The 21,985-nt window shown below is 33.9% G+C and overlaps 1 protein-coding gene across 1 annotated transcript in view; it reads left to right on the top strand.

Annotated features, from left to right (window-relative positions):
* Window positions 1-2,018: 2,018 nt before the first annotated feature.
* Window positions 2,019-21,985, top strand: part of LOC142976704 (uncharacterized) — a 150,210-nt gene continuing 130,243 nt past the window's right edge. The window contains exon 1 of the mRNA XM_076120213.1: window positions 2,019-2,233. Coding sequence (XP_075976328.1) covers window positions 2,179-2,233 — 55 coding nt within the window. The 5' untranslated portion in view covers window positions 2,019-2,178. The remainder of the gene's footprint in view (window positions 2,234-21,985) is intronic.

Below are 21,985 nucleotides of genomic sequence, written 5' to 3'. Positions count from 1 at the left end.
TTCACAACTGATACGCCGTAGAGGCAGTCCCAAATCAAATTAAGCCCTAAGAAATATAAATATCACATTTATACAAGCATTATTTCTCCTACTTCCACTTGAAGTACTAAAGATCTAGAACATTCCGCCCAAGTCATAACACATTTGAAAATATGTCATTGCACTTAGATATTCGAAGTTAGCAACTTTCCGCCCCAATACTCGCTCGGACAGTTTTGACAAACATTTGTTTACTGTTAGCATCGATTTTAAAGCTTGGATGCTCAATGCTACGTCTAAACGAGGCATTCATGCTTCGTTTACATGTAGACATACCGTAACATACATACATAATATCACGCCTGTTATGTCCGAAGGTGAAGGCAGAGGAGTATGCAATTCACCCGAGTTTTGTATGTACAGTGTTACTCCCATGTAATAGGGGCCAGCAGGGGCAGGGGCCTATATCATTGCCATATTGCCACATTGCCTAATGCCATATACCGGACACGTTACCAAACTCAAGGCTACTATTGTGATTTTTGATTGAATTATTGAATATAACTAAGCTCTTCTTAATTATATAACTTTTTAAATAGTACTTTAGCCCGAACCGGGAATCGAGCCGGAGTCTCGTGCTCCGCAGACACACATACATATATTGCATACAGCAACATTACAAACAGCCATCAAATTCCTATAAATGTTTCATACTTCCTTGTGGCTATTTTAACACTCCGTAGCGGGCTTAGCATTACTTGTCTTTAGAGAGCATTTATAGGCAAGAAACATACGCAAAAAGCAGCTAGATTGTGCAATCTCGAAGTGTCAATTATTGACCTATTATACTTAAATCATGTTCTTAATAACGGTAAATAACACTTGTATTTGACTGACCTCAGATAACCTACTATCACCAATTTGTATCGTTACTTAAAAATAAGATATAAAAAACGCGATCAGTAGCGCGATTCTGTACAGTCAGTACTGTCTGTGTAATGTACTGCCAAAATAGTAACTATGACGCCCATCAGAGGCGCTGATCAGATTTTCATACAAAATTTCTCGATGACAAGCCGGTTGCCGGTAGTCGATAATGTAGTCGATCTGTGTCTAATGTGGTCGGTCACTCATTAACACCGACTTCCATAGATTGCTTAACCTTAAATTACTGTTCTTAGTTGAGTAGATTCCACGCTCATTCAAAGTCTTCTACTTTTTCTTATCGTATGGTTAGTGGTCAACATAGTTCAATCCACCCGAAGGCCCTTGACGTGGCTTAACGGTTGTTATCTTGACAACAACTGTAGCTCGATTCTCTACTACTATCGACTACCGGCAATCGACCGGTCATCGAGAAATTTTGTATAAAAATCAGATCAGCGCCTCTGACGGGCGTCGTAGAAATTTTTTGGTAACACATTCTAAATGTAAAAATTTCGATAGCTTGCCGGTTGTCGGTAGTCGATAGTGGTAGATAAACGAGGTACTGGGATCGATTTTTTACGTGTAAGCACGTTTTAAAATGAAGTAACTCAATTAAATATTCAGAGATTTAAATAAAGGAAAAATAACTGTTACATCTTTCGTTTCTCGTAAACACACCCTTTATTGTTATTTGTTTAATCAGTCGTTTGTTATTCAACATCCATAAAGCCCGTGCCTAATTAGCCGTCATAGAATTATTCGGGCCAAAGAGTACTAAAATGTCGAAGTGATAATTTATTGCGATTGACCCAACAAACATTGAAATCGAACTGAAACTGACGATACGTACAAACAAAGCGAAATGGGGAATCGTGATACGTAAAGCATAACTGGCGTTTGGATAGACAATTGTCATTTAAATCCACCCAAATGAATCGTTTCGGGTACTATTCTCTGTGGAGGTCTCGTCATAAAACCACAGAGTAAATAAACACTCAGCAAATTAGTAGAGACACTCGTAGTACACCAAGTTTTTTGTTGGTAATTTTCTCACTCTGTGGCGCTCTGAAATCTGACGTCCTAGTCAGGTATCTGCTACAACTTTCAGTGTCCGTAGAGGCTCCATTGAGAGTAGACGTCGCGTTACACCGCCACAAAATCGGAACACACGATAATAATCCTTGTATAATGTTAATACTACGTTATTTATGTTGAAAACTTAATACAAATATTTTTTAATAGTGAAGTGATTTTTTGTAAAAGTGTTCAAATATGTTGGGCCAAGGAGTTTTCAAGTTTTTATGTTTATTAGTGACATTATTCGGAGGTGAGTTATTTAAGTGATATTTAAAAGTTATTTTTCAAGTATGGCGTATTTTTTTGTGTACAGGAAATCGAATTACTGCCGGCATTGTTCTTAATGAACGTTCGTCAAAGCTAATGAAATGAAATGCCGATAAATAGCGTAATTATATTTCTGTTTTTGATAAGAGAGTGACAGGAGAACAAAACATTTTACGGAGTGATTTTATTTTTAAATTGACGGTCGGAAAATATGCTTTTGTTTTTCTTAGCGGCCAGTGATTAGGTGTTTATGGTAATAAGGATGAATTCGATTTTAAAGCCGGCTAAGATTTTCGTTTATTCTATGTTTACGATTATTTCAAAATATCTGTGTCCTGTGCATAATTAATTTTAATTAAGAGATTTTTGATGTGTTCTTTCGACATACATTCTAAATAATTAGTGGGACTTATACTTATACAGATATTATGAATACTTTAATTGTATTTTACCGCACATTATAAAGAGTAGAGACACATAAATGAAAACTAATTTTCTTTGTGATTGTATTCGCGATTTAGAATATGCATAATTAGTTTCCCTCTATAATGATGAAATATAATTACTAAAGAATAAAAAGAAAATTCTTGTTAGGGTGTTTATTTATATTATTAATTTAGTAGTTTACATTCTTTTAACAGAGTCTGTCCTACCTATTTAGTACCTATGTCTTTTCTCTTACTCATGCTTACAAACATTTAACATATTAGTAGTTTACAAAGTTGTTGCAGAATTAAACTTAAACGTAGGTGTCTAATGGATTAATTGTAATCACAAAAAAATATGACTTAAAATATTTTAAACAGTTTTTTATACATGATGTGTCACATTTTCCAACTCTCTATAGAGATAGGCAGAAACCAAGGAGCCATATTTGCTACTATTCCTGTAAACGTATTTGCTTCTTTCACATTCACATTCAATATAGTATACATATACATACATAGGTATTTATGTTCACAGTTATGTAAAAGTATACTATACACATATCTTTTTCGAAGCGCCGTATTTCCCATTACTTTCGGCTCCCATTTAACTAATTGCTGTAACTTTTGTAGATTATTTTGCAATTTGTTCGATATCTGACGACCCAATATCGTTTTTGTTTTACCAACTCTATATTTTACAGATGTCACGCTGATAACTTGTAGAAATATTTGGAATATAATTTACTTAGTAGAATTAAAGACTTTTTGGAAAATTTGATTCTTGGATTATGAAATAGTTATATACATAGTATCACGCCTTTTTCCCATAAGAGTGGGCAGAGACTAAAGGACGCCACATCTGATAGATACATATTTAGAATTCTTGAAACCAGGACTCAGACTGATTTAGTACTTATTTAGCAATAGTTTAATAGAAATTATTTCTCGGATAAAGGAAGCTCCGGATAGAAAAATTATTTATAGAACCTACTGAATGGTCTGTTCCATCAAAAACATAAATTTTGAAAAAGAGCCAAAGTTGGTTTATGTCTTCACAGACAAAAGAACTGATATCTAAATGGTTGCCAACTTCAGAGGATATTTCTGAATATATTTACTCGATGTTTTTTTTTATCGTAGACCCGGTTCATCGTACATACATAATAATGCTTATTTCGTTGGAGTCAATTAAAATAATAGTCATTAAATCAAAAAGATTTTGGGCGGCTTAAACAACATGGACACTAGGGCGACTACTAACCCGTTTCTGATTCATCTCTATGTGAATTAAAATTAACCTTAAAGTTTGTGTACGCACATAATTTTTCTACTATTAGAAATTTATTCAGTACACATAAAAGCCATATAGAAGTTAAAGAACATAAGCCACAGAATAAAAAAAATGTTATATTCTTACACATTTCTAGCATTCTTTCATTCGTCCCCATTCATCCATCTAAGCCAAAATTCAACTGAAAGTTCTTAGACTGTGCTATTTTGAATTGACTTTCACAACAGCATTGACTTGTGCCATAGATCGATCAATTGGTTGAAAGTGTGTCAGTATCAACGCTAAGGGAAGTATCCCCTCGACGGTGGAACTATTGAACGAACTTTGACTTGAAGAAAATTCCACAGAGTGCTTTCTATCAAAGTTTATAGGTGGAAATGTTGGATTGTTTAGAGGTATTGTCTAGGTATATATAGATTTACTGTAGTTAGATTTTCTATTGTTAATACTATCGAGTATCGAGTGTTTAACAATTGGGTACTTGAGAACAGTCAAATCAGCTACTCTTTATAAAATGTCAAATACATATTTTAGTACGTCACTACACTATATTTCTAATAGTGGGGGGATGCCACGATACCGTATTTGCGTTGGAATCAAATTAGTGCCTAATAAAATATTTCAGTCTATATTAATTACAATTTCAACATTATTAATAAGACATTGTAGCCTTAGTATTTTAAATGAACTTTTTACGAGTATAGGTTTAAGTTTTTCGCTACCCCAGTCAAAAACTCAATTATAACGTACTTCAAAAATTAGTTTACACGGCACTCGCTAAGGGCGCTAGTCAAGATTTCATACTAATGTTAATATTTTAGCCTCAGGATTACTCTAGTGTCTAGGTGTTCAAGCTATAAGGTTCTAGCTCCCCAAAAGTACTTTAAGTAATTTAAACACGAATTGAGTCAGATAATGGTTAACATTAAAAGTTTAATCAGGCCGTTCATACACCTTAACGAAAGTCATTTTAATCAAAAACTAACTTAAAATGTTTCTCATGTGGTCACCCATCTTTATAACGTCGGAAGCAAAGGTTGCCTCCTCCGCCTCGATATACACACCTAGAACTCTTGCTAAACAATAAACAAACAAACAAATATTTATATAGAGGGTGATCTAAGATCAAACGAGCTTTATTGACATTGCTGAATCAGACATGCTAATGAATAGGCGATGAATATAATAGTCATGAATTTTAATTAACTGAATACGTTTATAAGATAGAACACTGGTACAGCGACATCTATTGAAACGAAATAGTAATTGTGAAATGAAATATTGAAGGTCTAAAGTATTGCTTTAGTTTGTAATAATTTTTGAGCATTTAGAGAAATTATTTTTTTTATGTTTGAGGTTTCTTTCGGGCTTTGTTGTCCTTCTGTTAAAGATAGACAATGATATCAAGTTATTATATGAACTATGTATATTTGACGCTAAATCTGTATGATTAATTAGTAGTAGTAGTAGTACAATTTATCCCGTGTTATACTTAAATTACAGGTAGAAAGAGAGTGAGAAACTAAGCTTTTGTTTATAGGGGCTGAATTTGTTACTACTGTTATGCTATAAAGAAAAGGCTTCCACTATTTGTTCTGAGCCTGGTTATATTACTATGTTTATGAGTGACTAGCTGACCCGCGCAACTTCGCTTGCGTCACTTAAGATAATCATAATTTTCCCTGTTTTTGTAACATTTTTCACTGTTACTCTGCTCCTACTGGTCGTAGCGTGATGATATATAACCTATAGCCTTCCTCGATAAATGGGCTATCTCGATAATCGGACTTGTAGTTCCCGAGATTAGCGCGTTCAAACAAACAAACAAACAAACAAACAAACAAACTCTTCAGCTTTATAATATTAGTATAGATTTGATTACCATAGTACAAGCTCTGCTTAGTTTGGAATCAAATAACCGTGTGTGAGTTGTACAAAGATATTTATTTATTTAAAATGCACCTCAATATTCTATCAGAGATTATACTAGATTAACTTTGGATATTTTTAAATAAGTAAGTCGCGATCAACCGACTGTTAAAACAGATTAGACAGCTTGATAGCAGTTGTCTGGGACTAAAATCTGAATAAGTAGAGTCCAACAACTTAGTATCTTGGCATACATCATTTATCTATATAAAAATTAATAAGGTGCGTAGTACTCGTATCCGGCGGTCCTGTATGGCAAGATGTGTGAATGCGAATGAAGCAAAAGTAGTTTGTAAGGATCGTAACAAGTGACGTTCTTTGGTTTCTATCTACCCCTATGGGAGAAAGCGTGATTTTATGTATGTATGTAATTACTAAACTTGACCAATATTAAAGTACATGTATCAATAAATTAGGCCACCGTCATTAGCCTGTGACTCAATTACTTACTAATTTAAGATTTTGTGAACTTCCTCTAGCCGCAAACCTTGCACACTGGACTGTCTACTAAATTGATGTACTACATTCGTTTTACGCTTCTTCTAGCTAAAACATCACTAGGGTGCCAAATATCTGAACGAAAAATGGCCTAACTCATTGATCGTCCATCAATCGGTGTTAGTTTCGTTAACAAGTCTCGAGTTTTATAGTCGAGCCGAAAAAAGTGTTGGCGTTTCCTTTGTTGTAGTATATCGTAGGAAACGTTCAGAAGTTTGGAACTATGCCAAACTGATGGCTCCAGGCTTACTCGTCATTAACCTGAAACCTGACTAACTACCATTCTAGTATAGCAGTAGTTATATGACTATGTTTTAGAGAAATTAGTTGTATGCGTAAGTTTCGTTGTGGAGATGATAGTTTTCTTTGGCACAAGAAAAAATCCTCCGGCAGAAATCGAAAATTGACATATATATGTATACTTTTATGTTTATATGTATATACAAACATACAAGTATACATGCACAAAATCACGCCGTTTTTCCATAGGGGTAAACAAATTAAAATTAATTATGAAAATTACATTTGGCAACGAAATCATGAATTTTGGCATAAAATTTGCGTTCGATCTTTGAAATTATTTGAAACTAATTGTTTTGATGTCTAGAGATGCGGATTTTTGTCACTATTGACAAATATTATAAAAAATTTAAAAAAAAGATCAATTTATCCATTTGATATATACTTAACAACAAGATCATAACTTAACTTGACGTCACTTAAAAGTGACGGAGTGATAAGTCGGCAAGCTTTCCCAGATCATTTTATTATTCTTCTAGTTATAATATTTGTCTTTGAATCTAAGTCAGTTACATTTAATTTCAACTACATTCTGATAATTTATATTCTATGTATATTTGTCCTTCTCGGACCCGTGTCTCGGAGCGTAAGCGTCAGTCACAGTTGTCAGTCAAACATGTCATTCAAGCTGGTGTTAACCTGAAAAACCGGTTTGAAGCGGAAAGACGCGTTCCTGGAAACACAATAGGCTGGTTTCACAGTATTGTGCTTGCCTTTTTTTGTCTTTTACACGCGTTCAATAGAGGAATTTCTTTCTTTTCTTTGGTTTTTGACCTAGAATGTAGCTTTGGTTGGGAACAAAAGTCATTGGATAAGTTACTCTAATGTACTAACATTACTCGCCTATGACTTAACCATTTTGATATTATTTAAAATCGTATCTTAGGATAGTGTTAGAATAATATATTTTTTCATACTTTTGTTACCCTGTATCATTTTATTTAATTATCTCAGGGCAATAAATAGAGATTTCTTCTTCCTTTCTATAGTGTGTTTATTTAGTATAAACTCTCTTAATATTTTTTCAACACAAACCGGTCAAATCAAACAACACACTGCATGATTAGTAAACACAATCGGCGATCATATTATCATAACTCGCATACGGTCACGTGGACACAGTTACCTGTAATAATGATTATAAAACCTAAAAGGATCTTTTTAATATAAATTTGTTCAGTCTTTTGTTCACGTTAAAATTTAGTCTAAAACTGCAGTTTAGAGAATTACGCTATGGCTTCAGGCAGAGTAGAAAAGCTCGCGGAAGGAAGGAGATTATAGTCGGAAATTGCGGCAAAACTTCGTGGAAAAGTGTTTTAATGTTACTTTTATACAAATAAGGTGCATTGTGTTCTTGCTTATTTGTTCCAATGATCATTACGTGTGTGTTTTCTAGTAAGAGGATTACGAAAGAAAGCAGAAATAAATATGTGATTCCTGTTTCGAAAACTTTATAAAAAAGTGAATTATTTTTTCTATAATTTTATATTATTCTGGTTAGTCTGCTAGGTTAAGTAAAAAATAAAACTATAATATATATAATGACATGTGTGATTGCAATATTAAACATAATCTTACTAATACTAAAAATGCGAAAGTTTGCCAATACTGACGATGACTGCAAACAGGTGAAACGTTTGGATTTGAACTCAACTTGCCAGTGCCAACAAATAATCTGACAGCGTATCCAAGATTTGCCATCACATAATTAATTTTTAAGCAATATTCATCAGTAGAGCGATTCGCTACTGCTTTTGACAACCGGCTAGCTATCGAATAATGTTGTATAAAAATCGGATCAGCGCCTCTAGTGGGGCCGTAGGAACTGCTTTTGTAGCAACTGCTTTCATTTCGAATGTCAAACTATCGTAACTCGATAGTACCGACTGTGGAGAAACGCGGTACAGAACAGCCACGAATCTTTTTACTATTCCACTGATCGTTCAGTCCCATCCGTATTGTACTTTAAACCTGTTAAAAAGGCTTAGTGTACAAATGAATATTTATGAGAATTATATAGGGTAGCCGTTATTTTTACACGCCTGTCTACACCTCAAATGCTGGCTATAAAAATGTCCGTTTCTCTGTAATTATTAGGTTTTATTTTATTTTTAAGGTGGTAGTAAAACAGTTGGTGGGTTGCGGCTTTTAATTTTAAATTGTTTACTTCCTTCTTGGAAAATGGACGGACATTTTGGAATTTATATCAGGTGTACACTAGGCGTATGTTTAGCGTGGATAGTGCCTGAACGCTTGTATAAACGTGTGAGATATTACCGTTGATGCGTATTTATTAATTATTCATAATCTTCTATGATATTTAGCGTGTTTGGGTTATGCATAAACCACTATCATGTAACTATTAATAGCAAAAAAGGATTTTCATTCAGACATAATAAAGTTAAAATAGACATTTTTTTTATTTATTTTTTACTAGCTGACCCGCGCAACTTCGCTTGCGTCACATAAAAGAAAATGGGTCAAAATTTTCCCCGTTTCCGAAACAGTTTTTACTGGTACTCTGCTACGCCTATTGGTAGTAGCGTGATGATATATAACCTATAACCTTCCTCAATAAATGGATATATAACCTATATAACACTGAAATAATTTTTCAAATCGGACCAGTAGTTCCTGAGATTAGTGCGTTCAAACAAACAAACAACTCTTCAGCTTTATAATATTAGTATAGATAAGACAAATTTTAATCAATTTAAATAAAATTGACACACAATTATACGCGTTATCGCTCCAACTCAACTCGAAGGTTTGTGTTACGAGTTGATTCATCTGAAAAGTTTGATAAGATCTATTGCGATAGGTAACAGGTTCCTATCCATCAGATATTTTACGAATTACCAGTATATCATTATACTTAAACAAATAAATAATTTTATAATTTAATCTCTATAAAGGAAAGACGTAACCTGGTATATTATCGAGTTACGAGGTTTCAACTAGCTCTCCTAAAACTGGATAATACCCACTAAAGTCCAGCTAATCTACAGTAACAAACATTTGCTGCTACAAAAACTGTAATAAAAGACTAACTGAACAAAAGAACAGAAGTAAAAAAATCTAACTAATTAGGAACATGTGCCTCGGAGCTATCTTGAGTCCAATAATAGCCTATTGTCATCCGGTACCCTGGCGGCTTCCACTGAATATTTGAGATTATACCTCTGTGTATAGTCGGGTAATGAAGACACGTATGTCTGTTGGTTGTTTATACCGTTCTTAAAGAGGGACTTGACTGCCTTTGCAGTTGGGCTGGGTAAGGTTTTGGGTTTGAATCCTGGATCAAGCTCAAAGGTAGTTGTTACCTAACTTAGTTTTTAAAAAGAAAAGTTATAAGTGAAGTTTTTAATCTAACATTTTTTTCCAAATTTTCTGTCTAAAAATAAATGCCTATTTGCTTAATGTTTGTTTTTAATTGAAAACGTATTAGCAAAATGACATTAATCTCAATTGTGATTTACCCAACCTGGGAATCCACGCGAGACTTGTGACCAGTAGTTAGATACACTACCGATCTGACTACCTACAAAGACAGTTAAAATGCTTTTATTAGTTAATGAAAATGTCGTAAACAAAAGCTTTTGTTTAATCAACTGAAACAAAATGTCTTCCCTAGCGGTCTGCGGGCAAAGTTCAAACTCGAGCGGAAAGGGGTCGGCAGGGTCGACAAAAACACGTAAAAATAACACTCAAAAAACTTTCGCTTCCGCATTTTTTGCCAACCGTACTAATTAGAATAAAAAATACGTATTTCCAAAAAGTTTCGTTTTTCGCTTTCCCCGACAGTTCAGGTGAATCTGGGTGAATTATATTTTTTTGTTTATCTTACTGTTCTAAATTTTAAATTCGTGGATTTATAACATCGCTATTCTTTTTAATGGAATTAGCATAAAGTGTATTCAATGTCTTTAAAGTTATGTGGAGCTCTAAGCAACAAAAATATTTTGTTGTAAATGCTTTTTATCCCACTGCTGGGCAAGCGTCTCCTCCCAAATTGAGGGGTTAAGCTTTAGGTCAACCACGCTGGCCAATTGCGGCTTAGGGGCTATGCATACCTTCAAGAATAATGCGTTTAACAATTTTAGACTTGCAAGGTTTCATTACAATGTTATTCAATTGCAAGCAATTAATAATTATTTAATTAAAAGGTGTTTCATTCCAAACTCAGTCCGTACCCTTTCTAGCAGATAACTTCTGTAACACTTTAAATACAGCTCTGGCTATACCCAATTAAATTACTATCGAGTTTGTATCAGCCATAAAGCCGAGATCGCAACATTTGATAATGCGTAACTACTAGTAGCGCGATTATCTACTAGTATTGACGATCAACAACCGACTTGCTATAAACAAATTTTGTATGAAAATCTGAGGAATGATTACAACAATTTAATGGCAAACTTTGGTTTATCTATTGTACCGATTGTGGAGCAATGCGTAGGACGGTAAATCAGGAATGGGGCATGACTAACAGTATACATGAGAAAAGTCGCGAAGTAGACACTACGGTCTATGACACTGGTCATGGAGTGACTACTTGAAGACCTTTGTGAATTTGTTCAGTAAGGCCATTGTTATCTAACAATCGCCTTAAAATACTTAGACGCGTGACGCAACCTTCTTGTTAGGTATATATTGTGAATATTAAATTATTGTAATTTAACTTTAGATATAATTTAGAATTGAGTTTAGAAATAATTTATGAAATTGTCAAGTAATTTCATTATAGACAATTCTATTCAAAATTAAACATCGTTTTAAATCGGGATCCAAAGAGACGCTTGATATTATATAGCGGGTTCTTCGAACGTAAGGTTTCTGGGTTAAATGTACCCGGATATTGCGTTTGAAACAAACAAACATATGAGTATTTGTTACGCAGAAAGCTTTGAGTACTTAAATTATAATTTATTTCTACTTTCAAATACATTAAGATGGGTCTATACTAGATGAGCCGAATACGGGCCGAGCACTTTCTTTTAAAAGCGCTAATTCAAGGCATGTAAGGTTTGTTACACATATTCGGATCGGCACGTTCTTTCGGGAGTATTTCTGAAACAAAAAAACTGACACAAGCCGAACAAGAGAGTTAAGTTGGTTTTGCTGTTCGATAAATATATCTGAACCAAACGTGCCGAACCGAATATGTGTGTAGCAAGCTCATGGCTATCAAAAGTGATGGAAAAAAATATTCCTTATACGTAAAATTTTATCCTAATCAAGATTTCTGTAGATCTTTGTAGATCACCTGCTACTAACATATTAACCCCCGATTTCTGAGGTGCATTTAGCGGTAGTTTTTTGTATTCCATAGCATTTAAACTCATATAAAAAAAAATCAGTTTCAATAGATCAACTATCGGTAAATGTGCCTCAGAAACCGGGCATTAGGCGTACTAAGAGTAGCTAATTACATTATTTCATTTCAACAAAAGGCCATATTGTCTATCAAAATTATTCACCTATGACCTAAATAATTGGATTCAAATCATTCGTGATTTAAACAAGCATACATGTAAACAATACGTCACCATATTGATATAGTTCTAATTAGTATATCGGATTATGTCATAATATCTTGTTAATTAACTAAACGGATAATTAACGTTGTGGTTTCCGGTGAAGAATATTAGCGTTTGTAAATAGAGGCTGTGAGGTAATTAATCTTTAATCGTGATATAATTATGGAAGACATTTTGTTTGTTTAGCTATTATGCGAAACAATTGACTTTGACTAATTTAGTTAGGGTTTGAGTGGGTGATATATTAACTACCTAGTAAAAAATTACGACATTTTAGATAAATGTGCAATCGGTGCGAAAAATCAGTAAGCGTTTGTTACTTTTTATGATTAGACTGTTGAAATAATTTTATTGAAATTTGACAGAATGATGGATACTAATATGTAAATAAGTATGAAAAGAAAGAAAAATGTTCTAAAAATTATTTTAAAAGAAAATTATAAGGTTTACAAATTTTTTAGGTTAACAAATTAGAAAATATTTAAAAATAACTTTGGTTGTACTTATTAAGAAAATTTGGTTTATTGGAGAAAAAAAAGCCAGGACTAGACTTGATAATATTTTTTTTATAACATTAAACATAAAAAGGCTTTTATAACAAAAAAAAACTTGTAGCTTATAATTGGTACATATAATTATCATCTAAACCAAGTTTAATTTAACAAATTCATAGCTGTTGTCATAAATTAGATATTCCGATTAATATGGCAGACGCATAAATACATAAACCATTTTAGCTCTCTATTCTCTGTATAATTACTCATTTCTAATATTAATAGGCATTTAAATTGCAGTCATGAGCAAAATACACCATGTCGCATTTGCATACCTACTTAATATTATAGCGCATGGAAATCGGACCTTCGATTCGACTATCAACTATCGACAATCGGCTAGCTATCAAGAAATTTCGTATCAGAATCAGCGCCTCTATCGGACGCCGTAAAAACTATTTTTGCAAAATATTTTAAATGTCTAACTCTCAATATTCGATATGTTAAGTCTGGTTTGTATCGAGTTTAGAAAAAAGTGCTTCTGCTCCTTAGCGTCTATTGCAAGAAAAAATCATTAACTTGGCTTGTTGCTATTTTTAGACACAAAATAAAATGGCTCGTATTATAATTGAATTAAAGTGATCGGAGAGATTTGAAATCGAATCACTCAATAATTTTTATTATTTCTTTAAAAAGAATTAAACAAATTTGTCTCACAAAAATAGGAATAAATCAATAATGTATGTTTGTAGGTCAAAAAAAAAATACGTGCACAATGAACAACATGGACGGTCCTTGCGTTTTAAAAATCCTTTAAACCTTCTTTAAACCCTAATAAACATCGTTTAACAAGACAAAATAGATTATCTACTAAGCGTTACATAAAGAAAACAGGAAGTCCACTTAATTACCCAGGGTTAAACCCTTCAGGATTTATTTCAAACCTATTTTGGGTTCAAAAAATGTTTCCGTGTATTGCGTGATACTAATACAAAACGGAAATTTAGATAATAACACGCACAATGTGATTATTATAGTACGACACCTTGGTAGAGAACCTTAGCATGGACGAATTATCTAGATTGTAATAAATACTGCTAGTACTTTTCAAAAACATAGAGTATCGAGAGGATGACATTTGAAATGTACTGACAAAATAGTTCCTACGGAGCCCGGTAGAGGTGCTAAACAGATTTTTGTGTAAAATCTCTCGATAACTAGCCGAATGATAGTAGTAGAGAATCGAGGTATAGATCACCGTAAGCTGCATTGGTATGTGTGTCACTGATGTTTTAAAATCAGATTTTTGGATACTTCCAACACCCGCGGTCCGTGGGTGCGGGGCTCTCTACTAACTTGTAGGACTATAATTATAGTTTGACCGGGAACGTAGCACGAATGTTTTTTATAAGGTGAAAACGATGTAATCAGTACTACTACTACTTATGATGTTTTTTTTAAGTCAACCTTTCATTGTCACAAGCAAATTAAACTCGTGGCTAAATTACATCAGCCGCGTGAATATTTCAGGTTAAGGTATCCTTGCCCTGTTTGGGTTGTAGATGGGTGACCGTATTATACATACTGAGTTTCTCCTTGTCTCGGAAGGCAAGTTACATTACACGTTTCCGAAGATCTTTGACCAGCGTTACCAGTAGTCAGAAGCTTGAAAGTCCGAGAAACCATCTTACCGATGGATATCGTCTATAACACAGGTGGAGGTCCGATAGGCAGTCACTCTATGTGGAATACTGGAATTCAGCTGAATTCGATGGGAAATCAAAAGCTAACGAGTTTTTCTACAGAATATAGGTTCTCTAAAAATATCATTTCGACCAAACCTATATTTTGTGTTTCTAGGGAGTATGTTTTTGATGGCTAAAAAAATATTAACTTCCTAAAATATTTATTCCGAGAACTAAATATTATAACAGGCATTCGTTCGTTTAGAAATCAAAAAAGAAATAAATTATTTGCTTCGGAACCGTTTAACTAAATATTTCGGTAGTAGAAAAGTAATATAAGCGAAAAAACACGAAGTATATAAACAGGTTTGTATGAAACTTAATAAATTCTACTGTTTGTTTCCATTGAACAATTATATCAGACATCATTCATCTATACTAATATTATAAAACTGAAGAGTTTGTTTGTTTGATTGAACGCGCTAATCTCAGGAACTGCTGGTCCGATTTGAAAAATTATTTCAGTGTTAGATAGTCCATTTATCGAGGAAGGCTATAGGCTATATATCATCACGCTATGACCAATAGGAGCAGAGTACCAGTGAAAAATGTTACAAAAACGGGGAAAATTATGATTCTCTTATGTGACGCAAGCGAAGTTGCGCGGGTCAGCTAGTCATTCATATACGATAGTACGAGTATATTTGATTTCTATATTAGTATCATGGCATTGTATTTGACCCGAGCTGTTGTACATATGTATTTACATTTCAGTCTCATGTTTTACTTAGCAGAGAAACAATCACAAATAACAGGCTGTAAATGTTCCCTATGAAGTACTGAGTTGCTCAATTATTAGTAAGTGGCCACCCATCTTTGGGCTGTCCGCGTCAAGGGTAACTTAATGCACGGATCGCTTAGCTCTCACTGTGAGCACAGCTCGCTAAAAGCAAGCTTAATAATATATCGTAAAAGTAACAAAATTACGAATATTAATTCCACGTAAGATACTATAAATACGAGTCTATAATAAACACAAAAAGCACCAATCAAAAGCTTCGAAATGCCATCAACATAAATAAGAAGATTGTACCAACCTAACAGCAATCGACGAGCAAAATGCTATAAATATCACAGTACATTACATTCAATATTCACTCTCGCTGGCGGAAAAAAAATCCTTTAAAATATGTGTAAAAATCGCAAGAAAACCTGTGTCGACATTTCCTTTAATGAAACGGAAACGCGCCCTCGCAAAGTAGGAGGTCCAATTCAATTTGCTTAGGTTACAGAGGGTTTTAAGCATTAAAAGGGACTTTTGATGTACCTATTCATTAATTTTACGTTACGTTCCCGTAGGACAAAAGGTAGCTCTGATACGGGACCGAAAATTGGGAATTAAGTACCTGTGTGATGTTCAAGTGTTTTTATGTCTACGGTTTTCTGTTTTTTTGGAACAATGCTATAGCGAATGAACGATCAGCATAGTCTAATTGTTATTTGTATTCGTAAATTACTACTGAGTTACTATTTCTGAACTATGCAGCTGTAGAGTATTCCGTTAGAACTATATATCTTTAGAAAATATTTTTTACTGACAAAGAAGTTTTAGTTAGCTAGTTTTTTAACTTAGTAGTAGTAGTATTGAGAGTTTGACATTTCAAATGTACCACAAAATAGTTTCTGCGGCTCCCGCTAGAGGCGCTGATAAGATTTTCATAAGAATATTAAATTATTGATAGTTAGCCGGTTGTCGATAGTCAATATGGGTATAAAATTGCGCTACTGAAAACACATTCAACTGCCGGTATAAAAATCTGTTGTTTCCTGCAATACTGAATCATTTATATATACGTAAGTAAGGGTCTTATTTAATTTAAAATGTATCCATGCCGGGCAGGTCTTAAGGTGAATAGATTATCCTGGTCCGGGGCTCATTGTTTGCTTTGTATTATCGCATTTTTCCATGTATACCGTACATTGTACCCTGTCTTGTATTTCGTGAAAGGACGAAAGTAAAGCTACGACAATATTGTGCATGTATTAGCTTGTACGAGTAATGCTGGAATTCTGGGATGAAGTTGAAGGAGCCTCAATGGAAGAAAGGCATATGATTATATTGAAATAAGGTTACTTATGACTTTTATCAATCTTTTGTAGAAGAGCATTATTTCAAATGATAGTTTAATCAATTTGAGAAGTTATACCTCGAGCTTATACTGGTAGGATTTAATCGTGTATGTTGAAAATGGTGGTCTTTATCCATTCCCTAGGATATAATCGATCACTCTACCAAATGTTATCAAATTCAGTGATTGAAAGATAAACAACAATTTATAATATTAGGTATAAATAAAATAGAGTATTTCAATCTACAATTTCAACATCAGACGCAAACTTTGCTAAATTGTAAAATATTTCTTGATTCAACAACCCGAGAACGGCACAAATAAAAATTCTTGTCAACAACAATTCGTAGAGCAAATAAATTTCAATTTTATTATAATTCCATGTAGTATAATGTCATTCGTTTAAGTATTTTCCAATAATTTGAAACTCGTTCACAAGTAGCATTTATGACGTCGGTGTCGTTCGCTTCGAAATATTTTATGCTAGCTTTTAACCGCGACTTGGTCCGCGTGGTTTCTGACTTAGGACATAATTTTAATACAAATTCTATTATAATATTCTATCCCGTCGTGGTTCGATTCCCACGTGGAACAACTTATTTTTGCGATCGACAATTAGTCGTTTCAGGTCTGGTTGCACTTTGTGTCCGTTGTTTGTATGTTTGTAAAAGTCTGATGACATCGCGAAATGTGTAGGACTGCAATGGATGAGACAAGCGCCGGATCGTAAAAAAGGCGTAATGAAAGGGAGGTCTATACTCTATAAAAATAGGTAGAAATGAGCAGAATATAGCTGATATAGAAATATATTATATAAGTCCCCGCAACATAAGGTTTATTCTTAGTGTGGGAGTTGTCAACAACAACAGAAACGTGTTTAATTTTGATAAAAAGTCGAAAATAAGTCTTAGAATTTTGTACTGTAACTCACGATTGAATGTGAGGGATTAGGGCTGCCGGCGCTAATCTTGATTTCTTAAATACTTAAGTCGTCTGTAGATCTCGATTTTTACGAGGTAAATCGAGTCCCTGCTAAAATTATTTTATGAAGCATAAAATGTCATGTATATGTATGTATTTATAAACTCATATTGAATACCTACATTAAAAAAATCGTCAATTTGAAAAAAATTGGTTATGTACTTGTTTGACACAATTATGTATATTATATTTTACTCATTACTGTTCCATTGCTCTGCTGAAAAGGAACTCACTCTGGAATATAATGAATGTAAAAAAACGGAATACATTTATGGGAGTATATCTTTATAGGAGTATGAGTTCCGCCATGCTGACTAATTTCATTTTGTGGACGTTGCATCTCTACAAAAATGCTTTAAAGAAAATTCAATTGTTAAAACTAAAGTCTGAAACCAGTACTTAATTCTCAACGGTCAACTTGCAGCAAAGACATTTCGGCAGATAAGACTGCAAACCCCAATTCAGTTAACATTATCTCTCTATTCTATCAAAAAACGTTTTTTGGCAGCCCTAGGTCCTGTACATTAATGGTATTGTTTGACGTTGTTGAAACGCTGCCAAAATGTACTCCCATGCCATTACTGGTATTGCCTATCTTGTAATAAAAGTGTGAACCCTAGAGGCATAATGTCACAATATGTATAGGACAAGAAAATGAATGATGTTCCTTTTTTCTCCTTTAGTTAGTCTCGTGATCGCGAGAATGTAGCTTTCTTTTCGTTGGACTGTATCTTATTCAAAATAGATGTTAATATTTTTCATGTATTGTTTCTGTTTAAATGACGTTTTTGATTGGTCTCTCCGCCAATGATGTGATTACGGAAATAAAGCCTTTACCTAGCAATCGGCACACAGTCCAAGAAAAGATATCAGAGCTTATTTTATTGTTTGCCCAGGGAAGACAGCATCGGATGGTCATTAATTATTTGTTACAGTTTTGCAACTGTTTTAGGGAAATGGAACAAATAGTTTTGAAGAAATAAGACACGGCAAGCATACATAAAATCACATCTTTTTTCCCGTAGGAGTAGGCTCGTCACTTGGTGCTATCCTCACAAACTTCCTTTGTTTCATTCACGTCTATAGTTATCTCGTCTTAGAAGTTAAGACTGAAATTGAAATTTTATAGCATATTCGCTTAATTAGTGTAAACTCTCAAAAGTCTTCTAAAATATCAATTGTTTCAGCTTGTCTATCACTATCGCTATCGAAACATTTTGTATGAAAATCGGAACAGCGCTTCTAGCGGGCGTCGTAGGAAGTATTTTTCCAGCATATTTAAAATGTCAAACTCTTGACACTCGATGGTAACAATCAAAGAGAATCACGCTACTGTTCTTTGTAATAATATATAATTTAGAACACCAGCAGTGGCATACGCAGTCCTAGAGTCCCCAAAAGCAGTCCTAATTCCTAACATGACTTAAAACCTATATATTACCTCCACTATTTACTTCACTAAGTTAGTAACGGTACTAGGTGCTTTGTAAGCCTGTTTCGGCCCGACCTAAGCTCTTCAACCAACAAACGATACGTCTTGCCTTATATAATATATCACATGTGCAAAGGAATTCTCATTTTGAAAGGAGCAAAGGAGCTCTATGAAGAATGTGTATTTTGTTTGCGTAATATTAAGTTATGTATGTTATTATGAATTTAGGCCCTTCTTGGCTTTGTATCCTTTGATAAAAATGAGTAATTATTGTAAATATACTGGTTGTATCTTTCTGCTGCTTAAGTTAAGTGATTCCTTTTGTTGGATTAGAATGGTGTAGTTTTGTTATTACTAAGTGCGTATATTTTCTTGGATTAGATGTTCTTTGTCTTTTAGTGCTTGTCTTGATAAAACGAGTGATTTACAAAAATACTAATTTAAATATCCATGAGGTTAAAGCCAGCTTAGCCATGCTTTCCATGAATGTAAATCGATTATTGCACAGTTAGAGCATTTATTTACTGCTCCATCATCCTGAAGTCCAAATTTTAGCATTTTGTGAGTTCTTTTTAGGCACACCGCAGATTGCCCTTTTTAACGTTTGCGAAAGGTGAAATTAAATTATAATTACTCATTCTTAAGAATTTAGTAATACTTCGTCATGAAACCCCAGGAATGTAAAATAACCTAAGTTCTTTCTACTCAGAGAATTATGCACTCAGCTATAATATTGATTACTCTATATTAAAAACATGACAAGAACCGAGAAACAGTCATCAAAACTAATGTTCAACAGAATCGTTTGATCCTTTCATTTTTACTAGCCATTATTACCACAACCCACTTCACTACGGAGATCACACTTGACCGATATTAACCAAACAAATATGGATTCACTGGATTTACGACATTCGGCAATTAAATCTGAGTAACTGACCCTAAGTTTACGAGTTCTCGGCTAGTGATGTTACTGAGTTTCGATTCCGATTCCGAATATTAGACCTTTGGATTGGATATTTTTTTAATCTCCTATTTAGTGAAAATCGGTAAGCGGTTCATCTTAGTAAATGATCTGTGGGTTGAACAGCCCTTGGTGCGGTTATTCCATAGATGGGTGACCGCATAGTGTTATTTGAACTAGGTGTCTCCGTGCTTTGAATGGCATGTAAAAAGTCAAGTCAAGTCAGTTTAAATTCAATATAAAAATGAATATCTCACTACTGTACCGAAATTTTGTTCAAATAATAGTACAAGGCACTGAAGATATGCTCATTATATTTGCCCGCACTTTGACCGTGTACGATACTGAAATAACATAAGGTCACACCAGCGTTTACTAAATATTAGTTAAAAGAAAGGGAGTAGATTTGAGGGCACAATAAAGATAAAGATGAGGCATTGCTATCAAACTGACAAAATGCGTATTTACTTAAGAATAGTTTATGCTCTCGGTTTATCAACTAACTAGTATTTATCGTTTATTTTTACTTGAAGATAATATTTATTGCCGAATACACGAACTAAACAGTTTTTCATACATGATAATAATCGATTGTTGTTTATAATCGTCTAACTCGTTTTAGATTAATTTTGAATCCCTTTTAACATTACAATCCAACTGGCCTCTCATTTGATTGATTTTACATCCCACTTTATATCAAACTTTAACTCCGGATCCGCAACCGCCGCATCACTATTCTCTACATAAGCAATTTGTTTGAGATTAGTTGCGAATACTTGGATGAAAGGAATTCCAGGGTTGATTTGAGTGTCAAAAGTCTTCTGCGTTTATGAGGAGAGCTGGAATTTTAGTGCTTTGACTTGCAGTTTAGGGTTAAGGGTTGCTGTTGTTTCATTTCCTGTGTTTACTTAGTACGGGTTGTTTGGAACTTTGTTTAAGACCTGTCTATTCAGTACTAAAAGTTTGGGAGTTAAAGCGAATTGAAATCTGGATTGGTGTGGGTGTGAGATTGATATCAAGTCGTCAGCAATTTAGTGCTTGCGTAAAAGCAGAAGAGTCGTTTCTCTTAAAGTTAAATAGCAAAGATCTTTTTCCGAACCATCATTAGGATTTTGATAGGCAAGGCTCAAAAAAATATTCTACAAATTTTTTTTGGCTCCTTTCACAGTGTCATCAGTAGCTCGATTCTCAACTACTATCGATTACCGACAACCGACTAGCCATTAAGAAATTTTATACAAAAAGTTTATATCAGTTTAGCGCTTCTACTGGGCTCCGTAAGAACTAATTTAGCAGTACATTTGAAATGTCAAACTCTCGATCTCGTCAGTACCGACTGTAGAGATTTGCGCTACTGAATACGACAAAATTACCCCCACCAGACCAATCTTTAAATGGGGTACCTTTGCAAAAAGTTATTACCAAAACTATAATTTTTTGTATCATATTTGCCGGTAAAACATGGCCTCTCTTACATGTAGATGTTGGTGTTCCTGATAGACCCTTCAATCGTCTAAAGCGACACCCACGGGACGCTACTTCTATTTGCAGCCGGAAGGCTATACAATCAATATACATAAATATTTTGGAGGTACAAAATATTTTGTGTGTGTTCTAGTTTGCAACTGTGAAATACAGCTGTGCTTTATATTTGTCAACTAGCTTTTATAAGACATAGTGCTTCTTATAACCTCAATTTATTTTTAATAGAGATACTGTAAAGACCATTCGGTAATTTAAAAGATTGGTCAGGAGTTTCTTACCAACTCTTCTGGTTGGCCATTTTCCTTCAGTAAATTCTCCTACCGTATTTTTAATAATCATAATTTTCAGCATTTGGCCTTTATGACTGAACGATTCGATTTTTAATGTCAATATACGGTGGACTCAGTGTATACTAAGTTTGTCGTTGCTATCGTATGTCTTTTTAGGACTAACGTAAAGAACCTTATAACATTGGACAGCATGTATTGCATTTGTAACGCTATGATACGAAATCAACTGAAAGCGAAAATACAAACATTGATTTCTGATATTTGTGTCGCTTTTTCTACCATAATATAT

This window comes from Anticarsia gemmatalis, chromosome 11, assembly GCF_050436995.1.
Source record: "Anticarsia gemmatalis isolate Benzon Research Colony breed Stoneville strain chromosome 11, ilAntGemm2 primary, whole genome shotgun sequence".
In the NCBI taxonomy this organism is placed as follows: Eukaryota; Metazoa; Arthropoda; class Insecta; order Lepidoptera; family Erebidae; genus Anticarsia; species Anticarsia gemmatalis.
Note: the sequence above shows the minus strand (reverse complement) of the source record. Positions and strands in the feature narration are given on the sequence as shown.